Source organism: Microcebus murinus, chromosome 10 (genome assembly GCF_040939455.1).
Source record: "Microcebus murinus isolate Inina chromosome 10, M.murinus_Inina_mat1.0, whole genome shotgun sequence".
NCBI lineage: Eukaryota > Metazoa > Chordata > Mammalia > Primates > Cheirogaleidae > Microcebus > Microcebus murinus.
In genome coordinates, this window is record NC_134113.1 from 74,278,564 (window position 1) to 74,305,374 (window position 26,811).

Sequence of the window (26,811 nt, forward strand, 5' to 3'; positions counted from 1 at the left end):
TAAACTACCCTTGATTTACCCTCAACACAAAATACAGCTTTGAATTTGTTTTTCTGAATTCTATGTAGGTCTTTTGAAGTAATGCTTCTTTATTAGAAGTTTTGTTTGCTTGTTTAATTTTTTTTATATTTTTGGCTAAGTATGTTCCAACAATTATAGAATTTCTTTTTTCAGTATGTTATGGTCTCTAATTTCTTGCTTTGCAAAAACTCTTTATTGGCTTTTATTACTATGGCTTGAGGGGAAATTTTCTAGTAATATCCCAGACTTTCTTGTTGTTTCCTACTAAAGTGTGGAATGATTAACTAGAAAGATATTTCTTATTCTCTTTATAACTTTATCTTTGCCATGTATTTTTTTCATGTATTTGGTCCAAACTACGATTAATTGCCTCATTCCTAAAACTATTTTATAGTTTAATCTAGCTGCTTTAGTATGATGTGCTTTATAGAACTAGTTTTAGATTAATATTGCCTGGTTTGGGTTTACTTCAGGTTTTTCCTCTTACAGTTTTTGCTTTATATTTGCTGCCTTCCTGTTACAGTATTCTAGTTACAATCTAACTGCTGGGAAGAGATTGGCGCTGCAAATAGATACAGAATCCATGGCAATATGCAGTTTGGCTTTTTATAATAACTTTTCAAGTCACATGTAGCTAACTACTTTATATATATATTTTTACATTTTTACTATTTTTCTAAATTATAAATTGACAAGTTATAATTGCATGTATTTATGAGGTACAAAGTGGTTACGATTTATGAATATAATGTGGAATGATTAAATCAAGCTAATTAACATGTTCATCACCTTAAATACTTATTTTTGTGGTGAGAACATTTGAAATTTACTGTCTTATGAATTTTGAAATGTACAATGCACCATTATTAACTATATTCACCGTGCTATACAATATATCTCAAAAAAACAAAAACAAAAACAAAACATTATTCCTCCTGAGAGTTTGTACCCTTTAACCATCATCTCCCCATTTCTGCCATCCTCTAGCCACTAGTAACCACCATTCCACTTTCTACTTCTATGAATTTAACTGTCTTAGATTCCACATATATGTGATGAACATGTGATATTTGTCCTTCCATGTCGGGCTTATTTCACTTAGCGTAATGTCCTCCAAGTTCATCCATGTTGCACATGACAATTGTCTTCTTTTTTAAGTCTAAATAGTATTCCATTGTGTATATACACCACATTTTCTTTATCTCTTCATCTGTTAGTGGACGCATAGGTTGATTTCATAAATTGACTACTGCAAATAGTGCAGCAGTGAATGTGGGAGTGCAGATATCTGTTCCATGTGCTGTTTTCAAATCTTTTAGATAAATACCCAGAAGTGGGTTTGTTGGATCTATATTTTTACTATTTTTGTTAGCAGAAGTGAAACCATTTTGACATTTCTGAACAGTTCATAAACAGTTAAGAGACCTGCATTCTCAGTGGGAGGTCATTGTTATTAAAAACACATGCACTGACTGCATGATCATTTTATATCCTCCTTCCCATTTTTTTTTTTTTTTTAAAGAGAAGAGCCAGGTGCGGTGGCTCACACCTATAATCCCAGCACTTTGGGAAGCCCAGGCCGGAGGATTGCCTGAAACCAGGAGTCTGAGACCAGCCTGGGCAATGTAGTGAGACCCCCATCTCTATAAAAAAAAAAAAAAATTAGCTGGACATGGTGGCGAGTACCTGTAGTCCTACGTACTTGAGAGGCTGAGGTGGGAGGATCACTTGAGCCCAGGAATTTGAGGCTGCAGTGAGCTACAATTGGGCCATTGTACTCCAGCCTGGGCAATGGAATGAGACCTTGTGTCTGAAAAGAAAAAAATATTAATTTTGGCATCTGCAATTAGTATTCTTACGTTAATGAATATGGGACAGCCATAGTGTAGCAGTAGTCATGTTCAGTCAGATGACAGATTTGGGGAAACTACACTGAGGAGGATGAAGTCATTCTCAATTTAGCAAATTACAGGAAAGATAAAGTTAATTTTTATAATTTTAGGTAAGATGATGTGGTAGTTTTTCCATTTTCAGAATATTTTATAATCTTTTTTTTTAATGAAATTTTATATTTCGTCCTTATGCGTGTTGATTCCTTTTAAATCATGAATGGATTCACAGAGGAGATTGCGAGTGATGAAGAGGAGATGAATGTGAATGCCCAAGCAATGCAGTCAAGTAATGGAAGAGGTGAAGATGAGGAGGAAGATGATGATGACTGGGATGACGAAGTAGTGGAAGAAACTGCCCTTGAGGGATTCAGCACCCCGCTTGACCTTGACAGTAGTGTGGATGAATACCAGTTTTTCACACAAGCTTTGCTGAGTATGTCTTTACTCTCTGAATCTTCATATATTTTTCCAAAATTCTTTTCTTCATTTCTTCCTTTTAGAAGTTGTTTTGGGATCTGTCTCAAATTGGTCTAGGTTCCTTTTTTTTAATTTTATTTGTTCTTTGTTATAGAAATCCCCAAACATATATGAAATGAGAGCGATTAAAATAATGCAACACCTATCACCCTATCCTACCAACCTTCATCATTGTAAAGTAGCAGGGTGAGCTTATAGATTATCCTCACAAGAGTAATTTTGGGCAAGAGTATCTGCATATATTCTTTATCCTCTAGGTACGAATGGACAAGCATTTTTTATAGAAAAGAATGAAAAACTTCAGGCATATGTTGCTTAAAAATTGTGGCCATAAACTTATTAGTAATTCACAGTCCCTGTGGGAAGGAACTGCTGCTCTGACTTTTTGCTACGTAAGCAATTTGTCAATTTTGTGTACAACAAGGGAAACTATAAATACAGTTGAAGGACTCATAAATGATTGGAAGAAAATATTTGCCACATACACTATTACAGGTTTAATGTACACAGTGTACAAAGGCCATCTACAAATGGATAGGACCAGTAACCCAGTATAAAAATGGGAGATGTAAATGGAAAACTTACAGAATAAAAATAAATAAAAAGCCAATGAAAATATTTAGGAAATTATTAACCAGAAAAATTATTCAGAATCCCATTAATATAGATTATTTATTTTATGGTTAGATAGTACTTCTACAGTGATACCATAATTTATTTCAACTGTTGAATGTTTAAAATTATTTCCAATTTTTTGCTATTATAAACAATATTAAACATTCCTATGTATAAAACATTGTTGTTAACAAGGCAATACTAGTATATTGCTATTTTTTTAGTGTTGCTACAAATACCATTAATGATGAAAAAAACACCTTCATGTTTTTATTGAAATTTAGCAGGAATTAGAAGGCAGAGAGCATAGGGAATGGTATTCTAAAACATGTAGAAAGTATCAGCTTATGTAGGGTATGTTCTTAGGCAGTTGTTCCTGGACATGAGTGTGTGTCACAGTCACCAAAAAAGCTTTTTGATCTTGGGTGGGATCTCAGGAAGTTTATTTTAAAAATGCTCAAGTCAACATTAGGCAACCAGCTTGGGACCAGCACTTAGGGTCCACTACTCAAAGTCTCTGTGAAGGTATCAAGTCGGACTGGATTTTAGTAACCTTGAATTCCAGACTGAGGAGGTCTTTATCCCATTGCTCCCTGGAGTAGTGTTGAAAGTTGTTCCGTGAGAGGGTGACCTTGGGGATGCGGTGGTTCACATCAGGGGAGTTGCCAGGTGATGATGGATAATGTGCAGAAAGAGCTGAAGGGGGGGGGGCGAGATGCAGGAACCAAGCGTGAGATGATCCCTTTATTAACTTAGAAGTATAAGGGACCTGGAGTCAGAGGGTGGCATTTGATGGAAAGAAGCCTATAGGTGAAAGACATAAAGAAGCAGAGTGGCCAGACATAGTGGCTTTGTAATCCCAGCACTTTGGGAGAGGAGGGAGGCAGGAGGATCCCTTGAGGCCATGAGTTCAAGACCAGCCTGGGCAACGTGACAAGACCCCGTCAGAACAACAACAACAAAAATTAGCTGGGCATGGTGGTCCCAGCTACTCAGGAGGCTGAGGCAGGAGGATTGCTTGAGCCTGGGAGTTTGAGGTTGCTGTGAGCTGTCACTGGACCTGGGCAATAGAGCGACATCCTGTCTATACTATATAAAAAAAAAAAAAAAAAAAAGCAAAAGTTTGGGTGTTGAGAGGGGGGCATGGTCAAAGATGTTAAGGATTTATAGTGGTTGGCTGGGGGCCTAATAGAGTTGATGAGGGACATGAGATAAAGAGGGCTTGGGAGGAAAATGTCAAATGTGGCTTTTCGTTTTGAGACAGAGTCTCACTCTGTTGCCTGGGCTAGAGTGAGTGCTGTGGCGTCAGCCTAGCTCACAGCAACCTCAAACTCCTGGGCTCAAGCGATCCTCCTGCCTCAGCCTCCCGAGTAGCTGGGACTACAGGCATGCGCCACCATGCCTGGCCAATTTTTTCTATATATTTTAGTTGGCCAATTAATTTCTTTCTATTTATAGTAGAGACGGGGTCTCGCTCTTGCTCAGGCTAGTTTCGAACTCCTGACCTTGAGCGATCCGCCCCCCTCGGCTTCCCAGAGTGCTAGGATTATAGGCGTGGCTTTATAATAATTGTGCCGTTTGAGGAGCAGTATTCAAATGGAGCAGTCCAGTAGGCTTAGGGGAAGGTTTTGTCTAAGTGTACAGATTTGAGTCCTTGGTGTAGGAGCAATGCTGAAGCTGCAAGTAGTATGAAAATTCCAGAGGAAAATGATTATAAGTGAGTAGAAGTGTTTACCAAGATCCAGATTTTAGGGAACATCCATAGAAAACAGTGAAGGAGGCAGAGAAGTAGGGAAAGCAGAGATTCACCCTGTCCTAACCTTCCTTTGACACCACATGTAGTTGGGCGCTAAATGGGTGCTCAGAGATAATCCTTTGTTGGATTATCTTGTGTTCGTTATAGTACTCTTTGTTTCTTAGTGTCTGTGATAATTTCATTGTAATTTGATCATGTTACCAGTTCTTGGAAATAATAATAGTCACTGTAATCTTCCTGTGTTTCCTTCCTCCCCCTCTTTACCCCCAAAATGCAACAGCTGTGCAAAGTCGGGATGCTGCGTGGTACCAGTTGCTGATGGCACCGCTCAGTGATGATCAGAGGAGCACACTGCAAGAGGTGTACACACTGGCGGAGCACCGGAGGACAGTGGCAGGTCAGCTGGAGTCACCTCCCGATTGGATGCATGTGTCAATGCCAGTAGTCATTCTTACTTGATGAGCTGGGGTTGTCTAAATGCTGCTTTTAAAGTTGTTAGAGAACAGCCCTTAAAGGTAATAAGGAATTGCCATTATTGTAGGATTATTATTATTTTTTTTTTCCTTAAGGCACAGTGTCTCCACTGCTGCCCAGGCAGTGGCACGATCATAGCTCACTGCATTTTTTAATTCCTGGCTCAAGTGATCCTCCTTGAGCGCCCTAAATAGATAGGACTACATGCACATGCCAGCACACCAGGACAATTTTTTAAGATTTTTTGTAGAGATAGGGTCTTGCTATGTTGCCCACATTTGTCTTGAACTACTGGCCTCCAGTGATCCTCTTGCCTTGGCCTCCCAAAGTGTTGGGATTACAAGCTTGAACTACTTTGACTGGCCTGATTATTCTTTTTGGTCACTCATGATATCTTAGCTCTGCAAAAACCTGTGTCTATCAGTGGTGTTCTCATTCACATCCTTATTGTATTTTGGAGCCAAAGGAACAAAGTAAAAGTTGGGATGCCTCTTGCTGAGGAAGACTTAATTAGCTGGACCACCCACCTAAGCATCTCAGCCACAGGTGGACCAAAGAGACATAATGAGTTCTTGGGAGGAGATCGTGTTCCTGGAAATGAAATGCCCTCCATTCCAATTTGTTGGGCTTTATGATTCTTTATGTTGGGCGTTATTGATTCTTGTTGATTTTCAGTTTTTAAACTGGAGAAATTATTTTATGTTGATTATTATGGCCACTCCTAGATTATTAATGGAAAAGATTTTGTAGTTACAAAAATAGTTTAGTGGGAAACATCATGCACTAGGCATCTAGAGTTTAGAACTCCAGTTCTTCTGCATGGGCTTAGATTTTCAGTTCTTCACACAGATCATGCCTCCTATCGTGAGAAATCTGGGTGCCCCTTCAGCAGTAGAGACTGCGAAGCTAGTGGAATACAACTTTGAGACTGGTTTTCATTTCATTCATTTTTTGCAAAGTTTTTCCATGATAGTTAACATAACTACTACTTATTGACATGGGTCTATTAAAGGCTGACATTCAATTTGGCAGAATAGGTAATACCTACGACAAGTCACATTCCTTCAGAGTTCTAAGTATATAAAGAATTTGGTTCCTTTGACATTATCTCCAACGTTGTCACCTTAAATATTCTTTTTTTTTTCCTCTCCCCCTCCACCCACCCCTTACTTTTGGAAAACGCTAGAGGCAAAGAAGAAGATTGAACAACAGGGAGGCTTCACATTTGAAAGTAAAGGTGTCCTCTCTGCATTTAACTTTGGGACTGTGCCCAGCAGCAACTGAAGGAGGGAACATCAGCCGACCAGAGATCATCGATCGCCACATTTTAATTTCACAAGGGGAGTTGTGAGGGTCAAGAGGGGAGAAATGAGGGCCTGCCTTTCAGGGCTCTCCTGCTGTACTAGTTCCCATCTGGCATTTAGGCAGCACTTTTCTCCACTCTCCCTTTCCCCTTTGACCTTTCTCACCCCGAAATCTAGATATTGTATTAATAAACAGCTACTGTAATGTATGAAATGAAAGAAAAACAGGATCATTGGCTTGAAGAGGACAAACCATACACTTCAAAGGCTGGGTGCCCAAACGTGGTTTTAGAGGATTGGATGGACTTGCACGTCTCAGGTTTTTGCCATGCAGAATCAATGGATTTATGCGGATAACAGTGCCTTCTGTTGTACATGAATTATCAGAAAAAAATTTTTTGGAGTGCATTGCAATTTTTTTTTTAAAAGCATAAAAACATATTTCTAGATATAATGTAAACCTTGGTTATACGTCGACTTATTCTGCATTTTACTCTGTGAATTTACTCTTAGGCAGTTAGCTGCGAGTCACTCTGGTTTCGAAAACATCACCGCTCCCTTTGCTCACCCTGCTGCTGGGGGGCCTGCGTCAGGGGCTGTGAATCATGCACTGGCTCTGGGTTTTTATAAGATGTTTTGTGGCTTTCTTCAGAAGTGTCTTATTCCCTCTTCCATCGTATTTTTCTGCCTTGAAAGGGGTGGTATTTCTTTTGGGGTCAAGAATTATGCATATCAGTTTCACTCATAACCTTGTAAGTTATGAGTGGTCCTGCCAACAGTTTCTTGGCAACAAGTGGCAGGGGGCTCTTTAGTCACTGGAGTTAACAGTAAGTCTGAGTATATTCTGAATCACCTACTTAGTTGTGCAGTTAATTCATAGTTATACCTAAAGCACATTGAACTTCTAGGAGAAAGGTGCTACATAGGCACACTGTCTTTCTTGATGGGGGCTTGCATTTTCAATAACTTATCATTCCAGCTGTGTCGGACCAGGGTCCAAAAGGATTTTTATAATGGTTTTTTTTAATCTAGGAAAAAGACCCAAACAAATCTTTCTGCTTTCTCACACATTTGAATTTTCTCCTGCCTAATTTGTTCTAGTCTTTATTATAGCTCAGTTTGACAACTTAAGTTTTTGAAGGGTTGTACAGACTCCATGTTAAGGAAGAAAAGTTTTTTCAAGGGTTGAGTCAGCTGCACTCTTCGACGGGTTATGATGTAAGATAGCCTATAGACAATATTGCAGATGGACATTACAGTTTTTCTGAACTGGTTCAAGACCAGAACATGGATCATAGTGTTTTCGTTCAGTGAAATGGAAATGTATTTTCAGAATTTAGCGTATTACTGGATGTGACATAGCTTTTCATTTTTGTGAAATGGAAGATTCAGAAATTCACAGCTTAAATTTTCCATCAGTGACTGGAGGAATTTTTTTCAGGTGCTTCATATATTGCCATCCCTATTCATATATTAACTCTTTTTAGAATTTTAGATTAAGTAATTTTTACAGAAGTAGCCTGAAAAACCATGAGTTTTGGAGCTGAATGACCCCCTGCTTTCCTCTTTCCTTCCCTTCACAAGGTATTGAAGCTGGATGTGCCAACAGCAGTTACAAGAGAAAGATGGCATTGGGGGAAATTTTAGAGAGCTTTGAAACTCTTTTTATTCTCCTCATATTAATTTTAACAAATAGTATGCCTTCACACTGGATTGTAAAAGGCATCTGATTTTAGAGATTTTATTTTGTGACGTTTGTCTTCTACAGTATTAAAGGGAAAGACATATTAACGTGCATCACCCTCTCTTGTTTTTGAAGCCAGGGTAGTCGTATGATTTTGTTACCAGCAGTGCTAACCCAAATGTGACCTGGTTACTTTGGAAATGCAGGAACTTACATGAATGTACTGTACAATAAAATGCGTACTGATTCCCGGGATTCTGAAGTCTTCTGTGTGAAATGTTTTCTGAAGTCTGAAGGTGCCTTGGGCAGGTGTTAAAACCCATCAGTATATTTTCCTGATTTCTGGGGACCTGGAGCAAGGTGACTGTTGGTCTGGGAGGGTAATAAGGTCTAAATCAGGAACAGCTAAAGCATGGGGAGAATGGTAGGAACCAGAGCCCATCTCAAGGCTCTGAAAAGGCAACATTGTTCAGCCATTTCAGGACCTTGGAGGAAAGGGAAAAGTCACTAAAATGGAGCCATTTTCTGATGGGCTACTATCAAATTAGGGGGAGTCAAAACTGAACTGGTAAATGCTGGCCTTCTGATTCTCAATACAGTCGTGTGTTGCTTAACAGGGATACATTTTTGAGAAATGCTTTTTTAGGCAATTTTGTCATCATACAAATGTCATGGAGTGTACATACATGAACCTAGATGGGATAGCCCACCACACACCTAGGCTGTACGATATAGCCTATTGCTCCTAGGGTATAAACCTGTACAGCATGTTTACTGAATGCTGTAGGCAGTTGTAACACAATGGTGAATATTTGTGTATCAAAACACATCTAAACATTAAAAATGTGCAGTGAAAATACAGTATAAAAAGTAAAAAATGGTACTGCTGTATAGGGCACTTAACATGATGGAGCTTACAGGACTGGGGATTGCTGTGGGTGAGTCAGTGGTGAGTGAATGTGAAGGTCTAGGATACTACACTATTGCAGACTTCATAAATACTGTTCACTTAGGCTACACTATGTTTATAAAAATCTTTTTAATAAACTGACCTTAGCTTATTGTAACTTTTTTACTTTATAAACTTTTTTTTTTTAACATTTTGACTCTTAAAAAACACTTAGCTTAGGCTGGGCGCGGTGGCTCACGCCTGTAATCCTAGCACTCTGGGAGGCCGAGGCGGGCGGATTGCTCGAGATCGGGAGTTCGAAACCAACCTGAGCGAGACCCCATCTCTACTAAAAATAGAAAGAAATTAATTGACCAACTAAAAGTATATATATAAAAAATTAGCCGGGCATGGTGGTGCATGCCTGTAGTCCCAGCTACTTGGGAGGCTGAGGCAGCAGGATTGCTTGAGCCCAGGAGTTTGAGGTTGCTGTGAGCTAGGCTGACGCCATGGCACTCACTCTAGCTTGGGCAACAAAAGTGAGACTCTGTATCAAAAAAAAAAAAAAGAACAAAAAACACTTAGCTTAATCATTCTACAGCTGTACAAAAATATTTTCCTTTATATCCTTACCCTATAAGCTTTTTTGTACATGAATGTTCATAGCAGCTTTAGTCAGAATAGCCAAAAACTTAACCCAAATGCCCATCACTAGGTGGATATATATATTTAATTTCAAAGTATTACAGGGATAGAAATGTTTCGGTTACATGTATCAATTTTGTAATGCTTCAGTCAGGGCTATAAGCGTGCCCATTACCCAGATAGTGTTCATTGTAACTGTTAGGTAAGTTTTTCTCCCTCCCCCTGCTTGATTTCCACTAAATTTTTCTTTCCTCCATGAACGTGTGTGCTCATTGGTTAGTTTCAGTTTAATAGCGAGTATATGTGGTGTGTGTTTCCCATTCTTTAGATACTTCACTTAGGATAATGGTCCCCAGTTCCATTCAGATTGTTGCAAAAAGCCTTAATTCATCCTCCTCCATGGTGGCATTGTATTCCACAGTGTACATTATACCACATTTTGTTAATCCACTTATGAATTTGGTGGGTGCCTGGGGTTGATTCCACATCTTTGCAATTGTGAATTGTGCTACAATAAACATTTGAGTGCAGGTGTCTTTTTGATAAAATGACTTCTTTTCCTTTAGGTAAATACCCAATAGTGGGATTGCTGGATGAAATGGTAGGTCTACTTTTAGTTCTTTGAGAAATCTCCATATTGTTTTCCATAGTAGTTGTACTAATTTGCAGTCCCACCAACAGTATATGAGCGTTCCTCTCTCTCTGCATTTATTGTTTTTGGAGTTTTTAATAAAAGCTGTTTTAACTGGGTAAGGTGATCTCCTTGTGCTTTTATTTGCATTTTCCTGATAATTAATGATGAGCATTTTTTTTTTTTTTTGAGATAGTCTCGCTCTGTCACCTGGGCTAGAGTGCTGTGGCATCGGCCTAGCTCACAACACCCCCAAATTCCCGGGATCCTATGATTCTCCTGCCTCAGCCTCCTGTGTAGCTGGGATTACAGGCGCACGCCACCACGTCTCTGGCTAATTTTTCTATTTTCAGTAGAGATAGGGGTTTCACTCTTGCTCAGGCTCCTGACCTCAAACAATCCTCCTGCTTCAGCCTCCCAGAGTGCTGGGATTACAGGCATGAGCCACCACATTGGGCAGAGCATTTTTTCATATGTTTATTGGCCATTTGTCTGTTGTCTCCTGAAAAGTTTATCTTTTGCCCACTTTTTAATGAGGTGGGGTTGGTTTCTTGCTGATTTGCTTGAGTTATTTGTATATTCTGTTCATTAGCTCTTTATTGTATGTATAGCTTGTGAATATTTTCTCCCATTCTGTAGGTTGTCTATTTGCTCTCTTGATTATTTCTTTAGCTGTGCAGAAGATTTCTAATTTAATCAAGTCCCATTAAGTTTTGTTTTTGCTATGATTGCCATTGGAGTCTTCTTCATAAATTCTTTGCCTAGGATGATATCTAGAAGAGTTTTTCCAACATTTTCTTCTAGAATTCTTAGGGTTTCATGCCTTACATTTAAGTCTTTTATCCATCTTGAATTAATTTTTGTGAGTGGTGAGAGATATGGATCCTGTTTCAATCTTATCTCTGTGGCTATCCAATTTTCCCAGCACCATTTATTAAATAGAGCTTCTTTCCCCCAGTGTATATTGTTGTCTGCTTTGCCAAAGGACAGTTTTTTATCTGGGTTCTCTGTTCTGTTCCATTGGTCTATGTCTCTATTTTTGTGCTAATACCAGGCTATTTTGGTTACTATAGCCTTGTAGTATAGTTTGAAGACAGGCCACCTCTTGATGAGAGATATCTTGCCCAGGAACCTGGGAAGACAGATTTCACTGTCTGCTAAAATTGTCCATCTTGTGGGTATAGAAATCATCCTGGGGTCTGAGGCTTTAATCAGCACATGAAAAACAGCTTTCTTTCTTTCTTTCTTTCTTTCTTTCTTTCTTTCTTTCTTTCTTTCTTTCTTTCTTTCTTTCTTTCTTTCTTTCTTTCTTTCTTTCTTTCTTTCTTTCTTTTCTTTTCTTTTCTTTTCTTTTCTTTTCTTTTCTTTTCTTTTCTTTCGACAGAGTCTCGCTTTCTTGCTTAGGCTAGAGTGAGTGCCGTGGCATCAGCCTAGCTCACAGCAACCTCAAACTCCTGGGCTCAAGCGATCCTGCTGCCTCAGCCTCCCGAGTAGCTGGGACTACAGGCACGAGCCACCATGCTCGGCTGATTTTTATATTATATATATTAGTTGGCCAATTAATTTCTTTCTATTTTTATGGTAGAGACGGGGTCTCACTCAGGCTGGTTTTGAACTCCTGACCTTGAGCAATCCGCCCGCCTCGGCCTCCCAGAGTGCTAGGATTACAGGCGTGAGCCACCGCCACCCGGCCTCTTTCTTTTTTTTTGAGACAGAGTCTCGCTTTGTTGCCTAGGCTAGAGTGAGTGCCGTGGCGTCAGCCTAGCTCACAGCAACCTCAAACTCCTGGGCTCGAGCGATCCTTCTGCCTCAGCCTCCCGAGTAGCTGGGACTACAGGCATGCGCCACCATGCCCGGCTAATTTTTTTTATATATATATATCAGTTGGCCAATTAATTTCTTTCTATTTATAGTAGAGACGGGGTCTCGCTCTTGCTCAGGCTGGTTTTGAACTCCTGACCTTGAGCAATCCGCCCGCCTCGGCCTCCCAGAGAGCTAGGATTACAGGTGTGAGCCACCGTACCCGGCCTAAAAACAGCTTTCTGATTTCAAGGAAGCTACCTTTAACTTTTCCCCACTTCCTAAGGTAGAAGTCTGTTGGCAAATAAAAGTACACATGCTTTCTAACATCACTTCTGTCTCTTGTTGCTATTTATTTACCTTTGAAAGTGACCTGCTTAAAGATACATACTCCATTTGAAAGAGCAGTGATTTTGTGTAAAATATAGCACGAAGCTCAGGAAGTTCCAATAAAAGTTTTCTATAATAATTTGTGAAAATGTAGAAATCTGTGAGAAATATTAGGGGAAAGGCATGATAAAGAGGAGAGTGAGGAAAAGGTTATTAAAAATAGAAATTGAACAGAAGACAAAGGGTAAGCTATATTTTCCAGTATGAGTGTGAAGACACTGATTTCTCATTTTGACAAGTGAGGCAGGAGAAGCCTTTAATTCTGTTTATTTGAGGAGTACAGAATGGATTATTTGTGTTATCAGAAATCCTATCTGTCTTCTAAACTAGGATTACATACTCTCTCCTACCCTTTGCAATATGAGTAAGGACAACATACCCTGTATTGCTAGGAAAACAATCAGACGGACATTGCCCAACTGGAGAGGCAATGTGTGGACGTTGGATTTGAGGCAGAACTAGGCAATCTCCCAAAGTCCTCCATGTCAAGATTCTATGATAGGCTAAAAACGGAGAGTGAATATGATACCTGAATTTTCCTAAAAATGGTCTTGATTGTCTACTTTCAAACTAAGCTATCCCTAAAAACAGAACAGTCTGTAGCTTAGACTCAGTTTGAGTATGTTTGCAGATGTTAGGCCTTTGTTCTCTGGGACTATCAGTTGTTTTTATTTTTAGCAGCGTTTATTTTTTTAATATGTAAAACTACAAATGAAAAGGCATGATCTAATTTATAGGTTATATTTATAGGACCATAAAACCTTATTTGCAACCATGGTTGATTTAATTTTTCACATATTCAGACATTATCTTGAGTTATACTTTTGAATGTGCTCATTTGTAGTAATGGCTATGTCTTTTTTTTTTTTTTTTTTTTGAGACAGAGTCTCGCTTTGTTGCCCAGGCTAGAGTGAGTGCCATGGCATCAGCCTAGCTCACAGCAACCTCAAACTCCTGGGCTCAAGGAATCCTTCTGCCTCAGCCTCCAGAGTAGCTGGGACTACAGGCATGTGCCACCATGCCTGGCCAATTTTTTCTATATATTTTTAGTTGGCCAATTACTTTCTTTCTATTTATAGTAGAGATGGGGTCTTGCTCTTGCTCAGGCTGGTTTCTAACTCCTGACCTTGAGCGATCTGCCCCCCTCGGCTTCCCAGAGTGTTAGGTTTACAGGCGTGAGCCACCACGCCCGGCCTAATGGCTGTGTCTGTTACTTACTTAGTGGGTCAGCTGCTGACGCCTGCAGTTGGGATAGTTCTTCCGTAGATCAGTGTAGAGTGCACGACACACCCGCACTGCTGCAAAGCTGTTTCTCAGAATCATTCGAGAGTACTCACAAGCCTGGGCATGACTCTCTGCTCTTGGGTTCTATTTTACCATCTCATGTTTCTGTTCAACTTGGAAATCTGATTTTTAGAGATACTTGGCTTAGAGTGAATTGTGGAGTATAAACATAAGAACAGAATTGCTCGTGTAACACAACACAGGCTTTTGGCCCCCCAGGTCTTTTGTTGAGCTGTCACTTGGCCATGGTGATACTGTTAATTTTATTCTACCCTGCAGAGGACCACGAAATTAGAGTAATGGATTGTGCTGCCAATCAGATTTGACAGAACCTCTAAGAGATTTTGCAATGGGATGAAGTCAACATGGTCCAGTTGTACTAACTGTGATTAACAGTATACCTTCATTAAAGAGAGAGGTTTTTTTCAATGTTTATAGCAGCACAATTCATAATTGCAAGGCTGTGGAAACAGCCCAAGTGCCCATCAATCAAAGAATGGATTAATAAAATGTGGTATATGTATACCATGGAGTACTATTCAGCTCTAAGAAACAATGGTGATATAGCACACCTTATATTTTCCTGGTTAGAGCTGGAACCCATACTACTAAGTGAAGTATCCCAAGAATGGAAAAACAAGCACCAGATATATTCTCCAGCAAACTGGTATTAACTGAGTAGCACCTAAGTGGACACATAGGTGCTACAGTAATAGGGTATTGGGCAGGTCGGAGGGGGGAGGGGGGCGGGTATATATATACATACATAGTGAGTGAGATGTGCACCATCTGGGGGATGGTCATGATGGAGACTCAGACTTTTGGGGGGAGGGGGGGAAATGGGCATTTATTGAAACCTTAAAATCTGTACCCCCATAATATACCAAAATAAAAAAAATAATTAAAAAAAAAACAAAAGAAAGAAACAACTGAGGCAAAAAAAAAAAAAAAACATATGAGGGAGAATGTCCTAAAATTGGAGTTAATGTACCTTTGTAGAACTGCCTCTTTTCAAAGCTGTAGAAATGTACAGAAGTCACCAGAAATGGAGAAGGAAAAATGACTAAAAGTCACCATATAGGAACATGGAAGTGGTTTGGGCCGTGGCCAGCTCCTGCCTTGGCCATGCACACTGGTAACAGAGGAGGGCATCAAGCTATTTGCCTTCACCCGGGCCCACCTTCATTCAGTTACTAACACTGGGCAGAGATAGGCGGACTTTGCTTATCTCTAGCATTTCAAAGAGTTATTTTTGCCTACCCACATTTCTTTTTTCTTTTTTTTTGAGATAGAGTCTTGCTTTGTTGCCCAGGCTAGAGTGAGTGCCGTGGCGTCAGCCTAGCTCACAGCAACCTCAATCTCCTGGGCTCAAGCAATCCTGCTGCCTCAGCCTCCCGAGTAGCTGGGACTACAGGCATGCGCCACCATGCCCGGCTAATTTTTTCTATATATATATTAGTTGGCCAACTAATTTGTTTCTATTTATAGTAGAGACAGGGTCTCGCTCTTGCTCAGGCTGGTTTTGAACTCCTGAGGTCGAGCAATCCTCCCGCCTCGGCCTCCCAGAGTGCTAGGATTACAGGCGTGAGCCACTGCGCCCGGCCACATTTCTTGATACTCTATAAAACATTCTAGAATTTCTAACTCTTGATATATTGTTTCTTGCCTTTAAAAAGAGCTCTTATGTGCCCACGTGCCTTTTAATGGTCATTGATACTGGTTTTGGCAAGTTTTTTGTACTTTGTCATTCCCGTTTATTTTACCCTCCAATTTCTAGTTTTTCTTTTTGTTAGTTTTTCTTTATGTATGCCTGTTTATTTCACTCTACTCCAATCTAATAATTTAGTTTTTATTAGAAACATATCAGCTGTACGTGCCAAGCTCATTAAATCTCTACTAGAGTTTTAGAGATGGAATGATTCTTAATCTGGTTTACCCTGAATATTTTGACTATTTGTTATAAAAAAAAATAATAACAGATGGAGAAGAGTAGATGTAGAAACAAAGTGGTTAATGGTATCAAACATGTTGCCATCAGTGGGAAAGCTGGGAACACAGTCAAATCTTTCCAGTGAAAAATTCACCCAACCTGCAGGGTTGCAAAGGCTGTTGTGTGCATGTGTTCAGGGTGGTGAGGGCGATGATGGTGCTGGAACTCATGCCAGAGATGTCACAGTGAGGACTTTGAAATGTGTATCTTTTTCTGTTGTACCTCTCTTTATCTCATCCCTGCCCCAATGCCCTGCTTTGCATTGAGCACACAGTAGGTGTGACTTATTGTGAGCACTTGTGGTCCGTACTTGTTATTTTCTGACTTGTCGATTTCCCGCCACTCTTCTCAGTAACATAGAACATAGCCAATAAGGGATCCTTCCTACAGCCCTGAAGGGCAGCAAATGAAGTTGACTTAATTATCCATTTGTTAACACACCTTACTGTATGAACTTACAATGAAGTGGAAAGAAAAAGTATGGAAGTTTGTTCATGATGAGCAAGCCATTAGAACTGCTGCAGGATGACTTGACTTTTTAAATTTTATTTTAGAATTTTAGACATAAAGTATTAAAAGGGTTTATTGCTTTGGATGGTAAAGGCTACTATCAGGTTGATAGCAGTTCAAGAAAAGAACTTGAATACACCAATCATCTGGTTGTTTTTATTTTTGTTTCCCAAGTTGCAGATTGACTTTGTGAACTGAGACTCTTGGAAAACAGCCAATTTCTGTGTTTTGATTCTTGTGAAAATCAAAATCAAAGAGGGGAAGGTAAAATGATAGTTTTTTTTTGTTTTAGAAATTAAGCCAACTGTCATAGTGCTAACCAGGAACAGATCTACATTCTTTATTCAGAACCTTAACCAATAACTCAATGATTCTCTGTTTTATAGAATCTTTATTATTGTTAATATCATCAGTAGATATTACTATTAATTATTAGCCAAAGCTATTCAGCAGAAGAAAGGTAACTTTTAGGAAATCTGAGTTTCTGCATTTTAGTTCCTGATTTTGACAATGGCTTGGTAGAAGTTTCTTTATCTGTAGAATAGGGATTCTTTATTTGTAGAAAGGGATTTGTAGAGAGAGAGACCTGGCTTTCCTGGTGATTTATACCCTCATTTTATAAAATGAGGGTATAAATCATTTTATGTGTGTGACATTTTATAAAAGGAAGATTGTCTTTATTCTTAGTTTTTTCCTTTTTTTCTTACCTTGTAATTTAGAATTAAAAAACAGAGAAAGGAAAATGGGGAAGTTATGTAGAAATTATTTTATATATAATATTAAAAACAACTTATGCTATTTTGTATTTATAAAAATGCTATATTCTTCAAAGAGAGCTTGGTTCTTAAAAGTAGTGCAGCTGTGCCTCAGGGCACGCTATAAAAATTTTAGGAAACCACAATCATAAAGGAGCTGAAAAACAGGGTACTTCGATGTCTCCTGGATGAACAAAGGAAAGTCAAAATATTGAGATTAGTTGCCTGGGAAACTGCTGACTGGGGTGGGGGTGGCCATGAAAGGGATTTTGTATTAGGCTTTTTATGGTCCCTAAACTTTTATCACCTCCTATTGTGAATATATTTTTTTTCCTTCTTTCTGCTTTGCTATGAGGAAAGAAAGGAATTTAGAAGGGCAGAGTGGGCCTTTCCCTGAGAGGTAGGAAGCTGAGAGTAGCCAGCACTCTAGGTGTTCTGCAATGCTAGAGGTTAGGTGGGGGGCAGGGGGCTCTACCAAACAGCCATACACTTGGCTGCTTCCTCTCCCCCTATTTCTTTTCTTTTCTTCCTTTTATTTCATCATATTATGGGGGTACAAATATTGTTAGGCTTACAAATATTGCCTCTGACCCCCCTCCCTCCCCTGACATGCCAGAGATTCAAGCGTGTCCAATCCCCCGGTGGTGGGCACCGCACACGTTATGTAAGTGTACACCCTTCTCCTCCTCCCCCCTCCTGCCTGCCCACCACCCGATAAAAAGTTTTTTTTTTCTTTTTTGTTTGTTTTTGACATTTTGATTACATTGTATATCTTTGCCTCTCCCTAAGAAGGGTTAGAGTTATGTCCTTCCCCTCTACAATGCTCGCTACATCCCTAAGATTGGGTCTTTCTCCCCCTCCCCCAATCCCTGGTGAACATCCACCATTTGAGAACCATAGTTTGAATCAGTCAGTACCAATTTGATGGCGAGTAGATGTGGGGCCCATTTTCCATGTCTTGTGCCGCCTCACTTTGGATAACGCTGCTCTGCCCCTGTTTCTAAGACATAGTCAGGGAAAACTCTGCATAAATCTCTCCACAAGCCCTTTTAAATGTTGTCTGTTTTTCTAGGTTATTAGTTGTATGGTCCTTTGCATGGTAGTAATTTTTGATTCAATGCCAGAAACTGTGTTAAAAAAAATAGAGGCTCCTGTTGAAGATGCCATTGAATAGAGAAAGTTCACATTTTTCTTTGCCAATAAATTAGAGTTGAATAAAGGGGGAACTTATTTAAATCCAATCAAGGAGTGGAGGTTAAAGTGCAGTTTTGGAAAGAGTCCACTTCATTTGTGCCCCTCTACCTGGGGCGTGGCCCTTCACAGATTTTAGTTAAGAGATGAGTAGGTCTTTGTTTCCTCAGTACCAATGGACTGTGGGAATTTCTGTCCTATTTTTCAGAGGTTTGCAGCTTAGCTCTTTAGTTTCCCACTAGCCCATTTTGGGAATTAGCTGAATGCCTTGAGAGGGGAGACTAGCTCTCAGATTTCTAATTTTGTCATTCCAGCCTTGAATGACCACCCAAAGCTCTGTTAGTTTCTCTGTCTCCCCAGCAGAGACCCTCTGCCTGGGCCAAGAGCAGATCCATCAGCTCTAGCCTATTGCCAGAATTGGCAAATATCTCCTGGAGAAGCCAGCTGCAGATTCTCAGCTCGTTGATACAAGGTTTTCTCTGCTTGGTACCTCAAATTTTAGTCCCTCTAGTACTGTTTGCATTTCCAGCTCTTTGATGCTTTAGAAAATACAATTTTAAAAAATGTATCTAGATTTTAAAAAATGTTCTCAGTGGGAACATTTTCCTGCTATGAACTCCATCATATCCAGAAACAGAAATATATTTTATTTATTATATTGTTTGTCTTTATATATGTGTTTTCACTTTTGTCCATTTGATCTGACTTGGGCTGAGAGAAATGAAGTTTCTACTACTGTCCCTATCTGTTTAGGATAGAGATATTTATAACTGTTATATCTTCATTTTGGGTTGTATTCATTAGCATTATAAGTTGCCTTTTTTATTGCTTTTGGCCTGAATTCTGCTTCCTCTGATATTATATTGCAACCATCACTTTCTTTTTGTTCTGCATTTTCCTGGTATGTCTTGTTCATCTTTTTACTTTTAACTTTTTGGAATAAGTTTGTTTTAAAGATACCTCTTTAGAAAAACAGCTTTATTGAGGTATACTTGATATACAAAAATGCACATATTTAAACATAATTTGATGAGTTTGAACATATACATACACTCAAGAAACAATTACATGATCAAGGTAATAGACATATCTATCACCTCAGGTTCATTGTGCCTTATTTTTTTTTTTGGTGTTTTTTTGTAAGAACATTTAACATGAAATCTACCTTCTTAGCAATTTTTTAAGTGCACAATGTGTCAAGGTGACTCTAGCATATACCATTGAACCTGGGTTTTTGACCTAAATTTGTGACTCAATCTGAAAATCAATCTTTTTTCTTTTACTAAATAAATTGAACTTATTTAAATTTATTGGTATGATTAATCTTAGTTCTATAGTATTATATACTATAAAATTTTTAAAGTCTCTTCTTTTTTTTTCTTTCGGCATATTATGGGGTACAGATTTTAAGGTTTCAATAAATGTCCATTCCCCTCTCCCCCCACAAGTCTGAGTCTCCAGCGTGACCATCCCCCAGATGGTGCACATCTCACTCATTGTATATGTATATACCCGCCCCCCTCCCCCCGCCACCCACCCTTAAAAGTCTCTTCTATGTGGTCTCTTTTGCTTTTTGTTCTAGTGGCTATATAATTATACCTTTACTACTTTTATTCTTTCTTTAGAAAGCGATCTTTCTGCCTCAGCCTTCCGAGTAGCTGGGACTACAAGCATGCGCCACCACGCCCAGCTAATTTTTTTTCTATATATTTTTTAGTTGGCCAATTAATTTCTTTCTATTTATAGTAGAGATGGGGTCTCGCTCTTGCTCAGGCTGGTTTCGAACTCCTGACCTTGAGCAATCCGCTCCCCTCGGCCTCCCAGAGTGCTAGGATTACAGGCGTGCGCCACTGCGCCCGGACTCTTATTCTTATATAGAGCAATGCCGTACCTTACCTTTGATGAGGTCTTATAGTCAATGAAATATGGTAATATTGTTTGACAAAATAAAGTCCCAGAAGATTACATGCAATGTGATGCTTTTTGTATAAAATTGAAAACAACTACAACTACGCAGTTTTTATTTATGAATATGTATATATGATAACATTAAATGTGTGCAAGGGAATAATGAACAAAAGTGTCAGAATGGTGATGACCTCTGGTAGGGGAATGTAGATAGAGTGGCTGGGAGTGCAGCACGGAAAGATGAAAGTTTTTCTAGTTCTCATGTTGGTTTCATGGGAATTTATGATATTATTTAATATCATTTCTTTTAATATGCAAAATAATTTAACATAAATTTCTCATAGGTTAACTAAATACATGGATGCATTCATACATAAGGACTAAGAATGAAAATATGTCATGAACTAAGAATTCTTAATCTAATTTTACACACCTGAGGTCAAAACTAAATAAAGCTATTGTCTGTAGGCTTTGCATTAGAAGTAAAACTTGGCTGGTTCTTACTTATTTAATACTTTGAGTATATTGTAAGTGTGTAAGTGTTTAAACTATCTTCTGGCATTGGAAGAGATTGAGTAATCTAATGTCATTCTAATTTACTTGCTTTTTTTTTTTTTTCCATAAGTGATGTAATCTTTTTGCTTGGATTTCCAAATGATTTTCTTCATCTTTAAAGACTGTGACTTTACTAAGACGTGCCTAAGTGGTTTTGTTGCTGGGCCAAATTTCCCTCACACACAGTGTGCCTTTTCAATAGGTAGACTTAAATCTTCTTATATTTCAAAAATATTTCCTATAATTGTATTTTCAAATATATGTTCTATTCCACTGTTTTTTAAAAAAACTTTCTTTTATATTCTATGTCCATACATATGTAGGATATCCTTTGTCTGTGTGCTGTATCTTATGATTTTGTCTCTGATTCCTTTGATTGCTTTCTCAATTTTTTTTTTTTTTTTTTTTGAGACAGAGTCTCGCTTTGTTGCCCAGGCTAGAGTGAGTGCCGTGGCGTCAGCCTTGCTCACAGCAACCTCAAACTCCTGGGCTCAAGCAATCCTTCTGCCTCAGCCTCCCGAGTAGCTGGGACTACAGGCACGCGCCACCATGCCCGGCTAATTTTATATATATATATTAGTTGGCCAATTAATTTCTTTCTATTTTTATAGTAGAGACAGGGTCTTGCTCAGGCTGGTTTTGAACTCCTGACCTTGAGCAATCCGCCCGCCTCGGCCTCCCAGAGTGCTAGGATTACAAGCGTGAGCCACCACGCCCAGCCTGCTTTCTCTATTTTGATTCCATTTTGCTTACTGTTCCCATTTCATTTCTGTCCATCTCCTACTGTACTTTCCATAGTATCTATTTTCCTTTGTGCTTTGTAATGACTTATTCTTTATATTTGATTGCTGTTTTGCTTTCTTTTCTGAGTCCTGCCAGTGCTGCTTCATCTTCTTCCTGGCATCTACCATACCATCACCATCACCATTTACTCTCTCTTCCTTCCTTCCCTCAGTTCTTCTATTTCTGCTTTGCCGTTTTCCTTCAAAATTGTGATTTTATTGGAGTATAATTCTTATCTGCTCTGTGACACCTCTTTCTCATGAAATTTTTTGTTGGATAGTTTTGCTGTGCTTTCCCACATTTTTTCTTATTGTATAGAATTTTTTATGGATATTATTTACTTTTGTAATTCATATTTGAATGCCTTGGACTTCCCTGAACCAGCTACTTGCAAGTGACTAGGGAATTGTGAACGAATAGGAGCAAGGATTACCTCCTCTGTTGGGAATATGAAGAACTGTTTTCCTTATATATCTTATGTCTTTTTTTGTCTCTTCTTTATCATCTACTTCTGTGTTAAATACATGTATTCTAGTGTGCCATTTTAATTCCTTTATTATTTCTTCTTACTATATTTTTTGAGTTATTTTTTTAGTGGTCACTCTGGGGATTCTAATATGCATCTTAACATAAAAAAATCCAGGATAATATTAAATTCCAATTGTATATACACATTTTGCTTCAATATAGTTTCTTTTCCTTCCCTCACTTTGTGCCCTCACCTTGTGCAATCCCTATAATAAAGTCAACCACTGCAGTGTTTGCAAAGGAACAATGAGATCATAGGATTGACCTTTTTCTCCTAAGATGAAAGAATCCATCTGGAGGGATCACATTACAGCGGCAGCCCTTGCAGTCACTCTTGTATCCCAGCTCAGCATTTCATGGTAGACATTCTCATCTTGTCTGGGTGAGTTTATCAGGGGTTATTAAGAGTAGACTTAGGGGCTCAGAATTAGTAGGCAACCACCTACGTTATGATTTGGAGGATTATGGAAAGGATACCCTTCACCAAATATATGTCCTTTACTATCTATTAGAATACTTTTTGTTGCTGAAGAGGTTAATTGGTTCTTTTTCCAAAGCAGAAGACTTTTAGAGCTGGCCCCTGATATGTGATGGGATTCATAATCCAGTCATTTATGCCTTTTCTGTTAGAATAGTACTAGCTAGATACACAATATAACTCATATAGTAAGATTAAAAGAATTACATGATACCTCTGCGATTTAAAGTCTATCACCTGAAACTTACTCTTGGTTTACAAACTTAAAATGAAATTTTTCTGAGAATATTACAAGGCTCTGAAATTGTTTTACTCAAAAAACCAGCTGTGTTTACTCAAAAACCAGCATTTTTGAAAGACAGTTTTGCTGGATATGTAACTTTTAGTTGCCTGTTTTTTTCCTTAGCACCTTGAATGTGTCAACCCATTGCACTCTGGCCTCCATTGTTTCAGATGAGAAGTCAGCTGTTGATCTTATTGTAGCTCCTGTGTGATGAATTGTTTTTCTCTTGCTATTAAATATATTCAAAATTTTCTCTTTGTTCTCTGGCAGTTTGACTATGATGTGTCTAAGTGTGGCTCTGTTTGAGTTTATCCTACTTAGAGATTGTTGAGCTTCTTGGATGTGTAGATTAATGTTTTTCATCAAATGTGGTATGTTTTCAGTCATGATTACTTCAAATATTTTTCTGCCCCATTTTCTTTTTTTTTTTTTTAAATATGGCACCTTTGTGTAGCTATAGTTCCCATGCCCCTCTGAACTTCACCTGGCTCAAGATGTATTTTTTTTTTTTTTTTTTTTTTTTTTTTTTTTTTTGAGACAGAGTCTCACTTTGTTGCCCAGGCTAGAGTGAGTGCCGTGGCGTCAGCCTGGCTCACAGCAACCTCAATCTCTGGGGCTCAGCGATCCTACTGCCTCAGCCTCCCAAGTAGCTGGGACTACAGGCATGCGCCACCATGCCCGGCTAATTTTTTGTATATATATTTTTAGTTGGTCAATTAATTTATTTCTATTTTTTGGTAGAGACGGGGTCTCGCTCAGGCTGGTTTCGAACTCCTGACCTTGAGCAATCCGCCCACCTCGGCCTCCCAACAAGATGTATATTTATAGCCAGTTCTGCCCTTCCCTGGTTCCTTCACCCAATGCCGTACCTACCTGAGAAAGATGATCTCTTCATTTTTAAGGGGTGTATTTTAGTTGCTGCTTTTGATATTTGCCACTCTGGATACTTCTGAGGACCTTCCACCTTTTTTCTTTCTCTTCCCTAGGACTTGAAACTTATTTAAGCTCAGCCTTGCCCATAGCAGTTCTCACTCAGAGTAAGGTTCTCTCCTTTTAGGAGAATACTTTTGCTGGTGATTTCTGAGGCCAATTACTACTAAGTCCCTCTGTATTCTCCTTATCATGCTATTAATATTATTCTCCTCTCTGCATCTTGAAGAGCTCTGATGAACTCAGCTACTTTTGAAAACACTTTTATGCAATTTAGGGTTAGTGAGTTTTTTTTTTTTTATCATAAACTCAAGTGTTAAGGGTTAGTGAGTTTTTAAAAATTGTCTTCTAGTTTCATGAAAATTGAATTTGTGTCTTCAAAAAAATTCTCTGTGTTGCTCTCTGTGGGTTTCAGGAAAAGTCATAGGAATATTCATAATTAAGTTACCACTATATTTATACCAAATGTCCTACACCATGTTAAAAGTGCTAGCATATTTTCAAAATTTATTTACAGTGTCCAGAAGAAAGACAAGAGAAAAGCAAAGTTGGCCCAGGGTTTCAGTCAGATGTTGTGGCTGTTGTTTTGTTCTTTTCAGGGCACACAAAGAGGCAGGTTGGGGGAACAGGATGATGTCATAGGAGTTGGTCACATGTCTAAGTTGAACAGGATTTCAGGTAGGATTGGGAGATCCCCTTAATAGGGCCATCAGCAGGTAGAAGAGTATCGTAATTTATTGGTGATTTTTTTTTTTCAATTAATCTTGGGGAAAGAAGTCAGAGATGAAAAAAAAAAAGAGAGAGAGACAAGGTTGTGGAATTTTGCAAAGGGAACATAAGATGTAAGTGGAGAGTATGCTTTGCTAATGACTAGGGCCAGATAAAAAAGTGTTCTTTCTCCAATTAGACAAGCAATCCACATAAAAGTGGACAGCTGTTTTTTTGAGTAAAACAATTTCAGAGCCTTGTAATATTCTCAGAAAAATTTCATTTTAAGTTTGTGAGCCAAGAGTAAGTCAAGTTTCAAGTGATAGACTTTAAATTGCAGAGGTATCATGTGATTCTTTTAAATTTTACTATATGAGTTATATTGTGTATCTAGCTAGTACTTATTTTAAAAGAAAAGGCATAAATGACTGGATTATGAATCCCATCACATATCAGGGGCCAGCTCTAAAAGTCTTCTGCTTTGGAAAAAGAACCAATTAACCTCTTCAGCAACAAAAAGTATTCTAATAGATAGTAAAGGACATATATTTGGTGAAGGGTATCCTTTCCATAATCCTCCAAGTCATAATGTAGGTGGTTGCCTACTAATTCTGAGCCCCTAAGTCTACTCTTAATAACCCCTGATAAACTCACCCAGACAAGATGAGAATGTCTACCATGAAATGCTGAGCTGGGATACAAGAGTGACTGCGAGGGCTGCCGCTGTAATGTGATCCCTCCAGATGGATTCTTTCATCTTAGGAGAAAAGGTCAATCCTATGATCTCATTCTTCCTTTGCAAACACTGCAATGGTTGACTTTATTATAGGGATTAAGATCTATGATCTAAGTGATGTAATGGCAACAGTCCTTCTTTAATCCTATATTGAATCAACAGCCATTCTCTATATGCTTTGATTTAGTTAAATGTGACAGGGTTGTTTATAGAACTCTGAATCCCAACAATAGTAATTGCTATACTGACATGCAGCTGTTGAATTCCTAATCCTTTTTTATGATGATGTTATAGAATAGAATAATATTAAATTACTCTGAATACAATAAGTATGACTCTTCATGAGCCTGTACTATATTTAAAAATTATGTATTTTAAAATCTTAATAACATTCAAACCTTGAGTTATAGATCATTTATGCTTTTTCATGAAACTTTAAAATATAGTAAATAATATAACCCACTGATAATTTGTATCCGTTTCTAAAGATGTTTCTTTCAGGGACCTGTATATTCCCTTAATGCTAAGTGGTACGTGCATATGAGTGCTGCCTTTGAATTGGGTTCAGAGCCATTTACAAAATAATGGCTTGGATGTTTGTCCTCCCTTACTGAATTTGGAACAACTCACTCTCAAAACTGGGAAGATGAAGTGGAGAGTAGTGGGTGAGTCGGGGGCATTAAAAATAAGTGCTCTAAAAATCCCATGGTGCCTGAAAGGATTGAAGACAAACATGTAAGTGTACATGAGGTAGTAGGTTTATATTGTACTGAAGTAAATAACAAGGCTGTGTGTTTATTATCTCGGGAGATTAAACAGCATTATAGCAGAGTCACTTGTATTATCCCCTCCAAATCACAGCCCCTTCCCACTCATCACTGCCTCTCACACTCACATCCCTTTTCTAAAGAAAATGAGGGAGGCTGCATGTCTTTGTGGGGTCTTGGGCAAAACTGTGCTCTATAGAGGAACTCCATATGGGATGGTGACACTTGTATCAATTTGATCCTCTTTGTAACAAATACAGATTTCAGAAGACATGCAGACATGGAAGGCATACCCCAGGGTTGGTTTGCTGAGATAGTCCAAGGCTTTGAGACCAAGAGTGACTCTGTAGCCAAGAGGGAGATGACGGCTTGTGACTTCACGTGCTCCTGAATCCTTGTGAGAGACCCTTGCACTAAAGGTAGATGTCTCATGTCTCGGGCATGTCTCTTCTAAGCCTGAAAAGCCACTTTATACACTAGAAAGTGGGTCTCCACGACTGGGTCTCTGTCTTGTGTTCCATGTTTCTTCCCAGACCAGAGAAAGCAAGAAGTTGCACAGAGAACAAACACTGGAGTCTCCCAGACGTGGGTTCAGATTCTTGCCGCTGAGTTGAAAGTCAGGCACGTTCAGATCCTTTAGTTTAGATAAAAAATGTGGCCTGTTCCCCTTCCTCCAGAGTTCTTAACAGAATTCAATAAAAATCATAATGTATTGAACATATTAAGATTTTGGATCACTCTAGCCTGGGCAACAAAGTGAGACTCTGTCTCAAAAAAAAAAAAAAAATTTAGGAAATTGTTAATGGCTGTGCAAATGTTATGTTTTA

General features: G+C 38.7%; 1 protein-coding gene across 2 annotated transcripts in view; it reads left to right on the top strand.

Moving 5' to 3' along the window:
- IPO8 (importin 8) overlaps positions 1–8,478 on the top strand; it is a 70,740-nt gene extending 62,262 nt beyond the window's left edge. For both annotated transcript variants that reach the window (XM_076007528.1, XM_012748022.2), the window contains exons 23-25: positions 2,143–2,346; positions 5,042–5,158; positions 6,422–8,478. In XM_076007528.1, the coding sequence (XP_075863643.1) occupies positions 2,143–2,346; positions 5,042–5,158; positions 6,422–6,519 (419 nt within the window). In that variant the 3' untranslated portion in view covers positions 6,520–8,478. The remainder of the gene's footprint in view (positions 1–2,142; positions 2,347–5,041; positions 5,159–6,421) is intronic.
- The last annotated feature ends 18,333 nt before the right edge of the window (positions 8,479–26,811 follow it).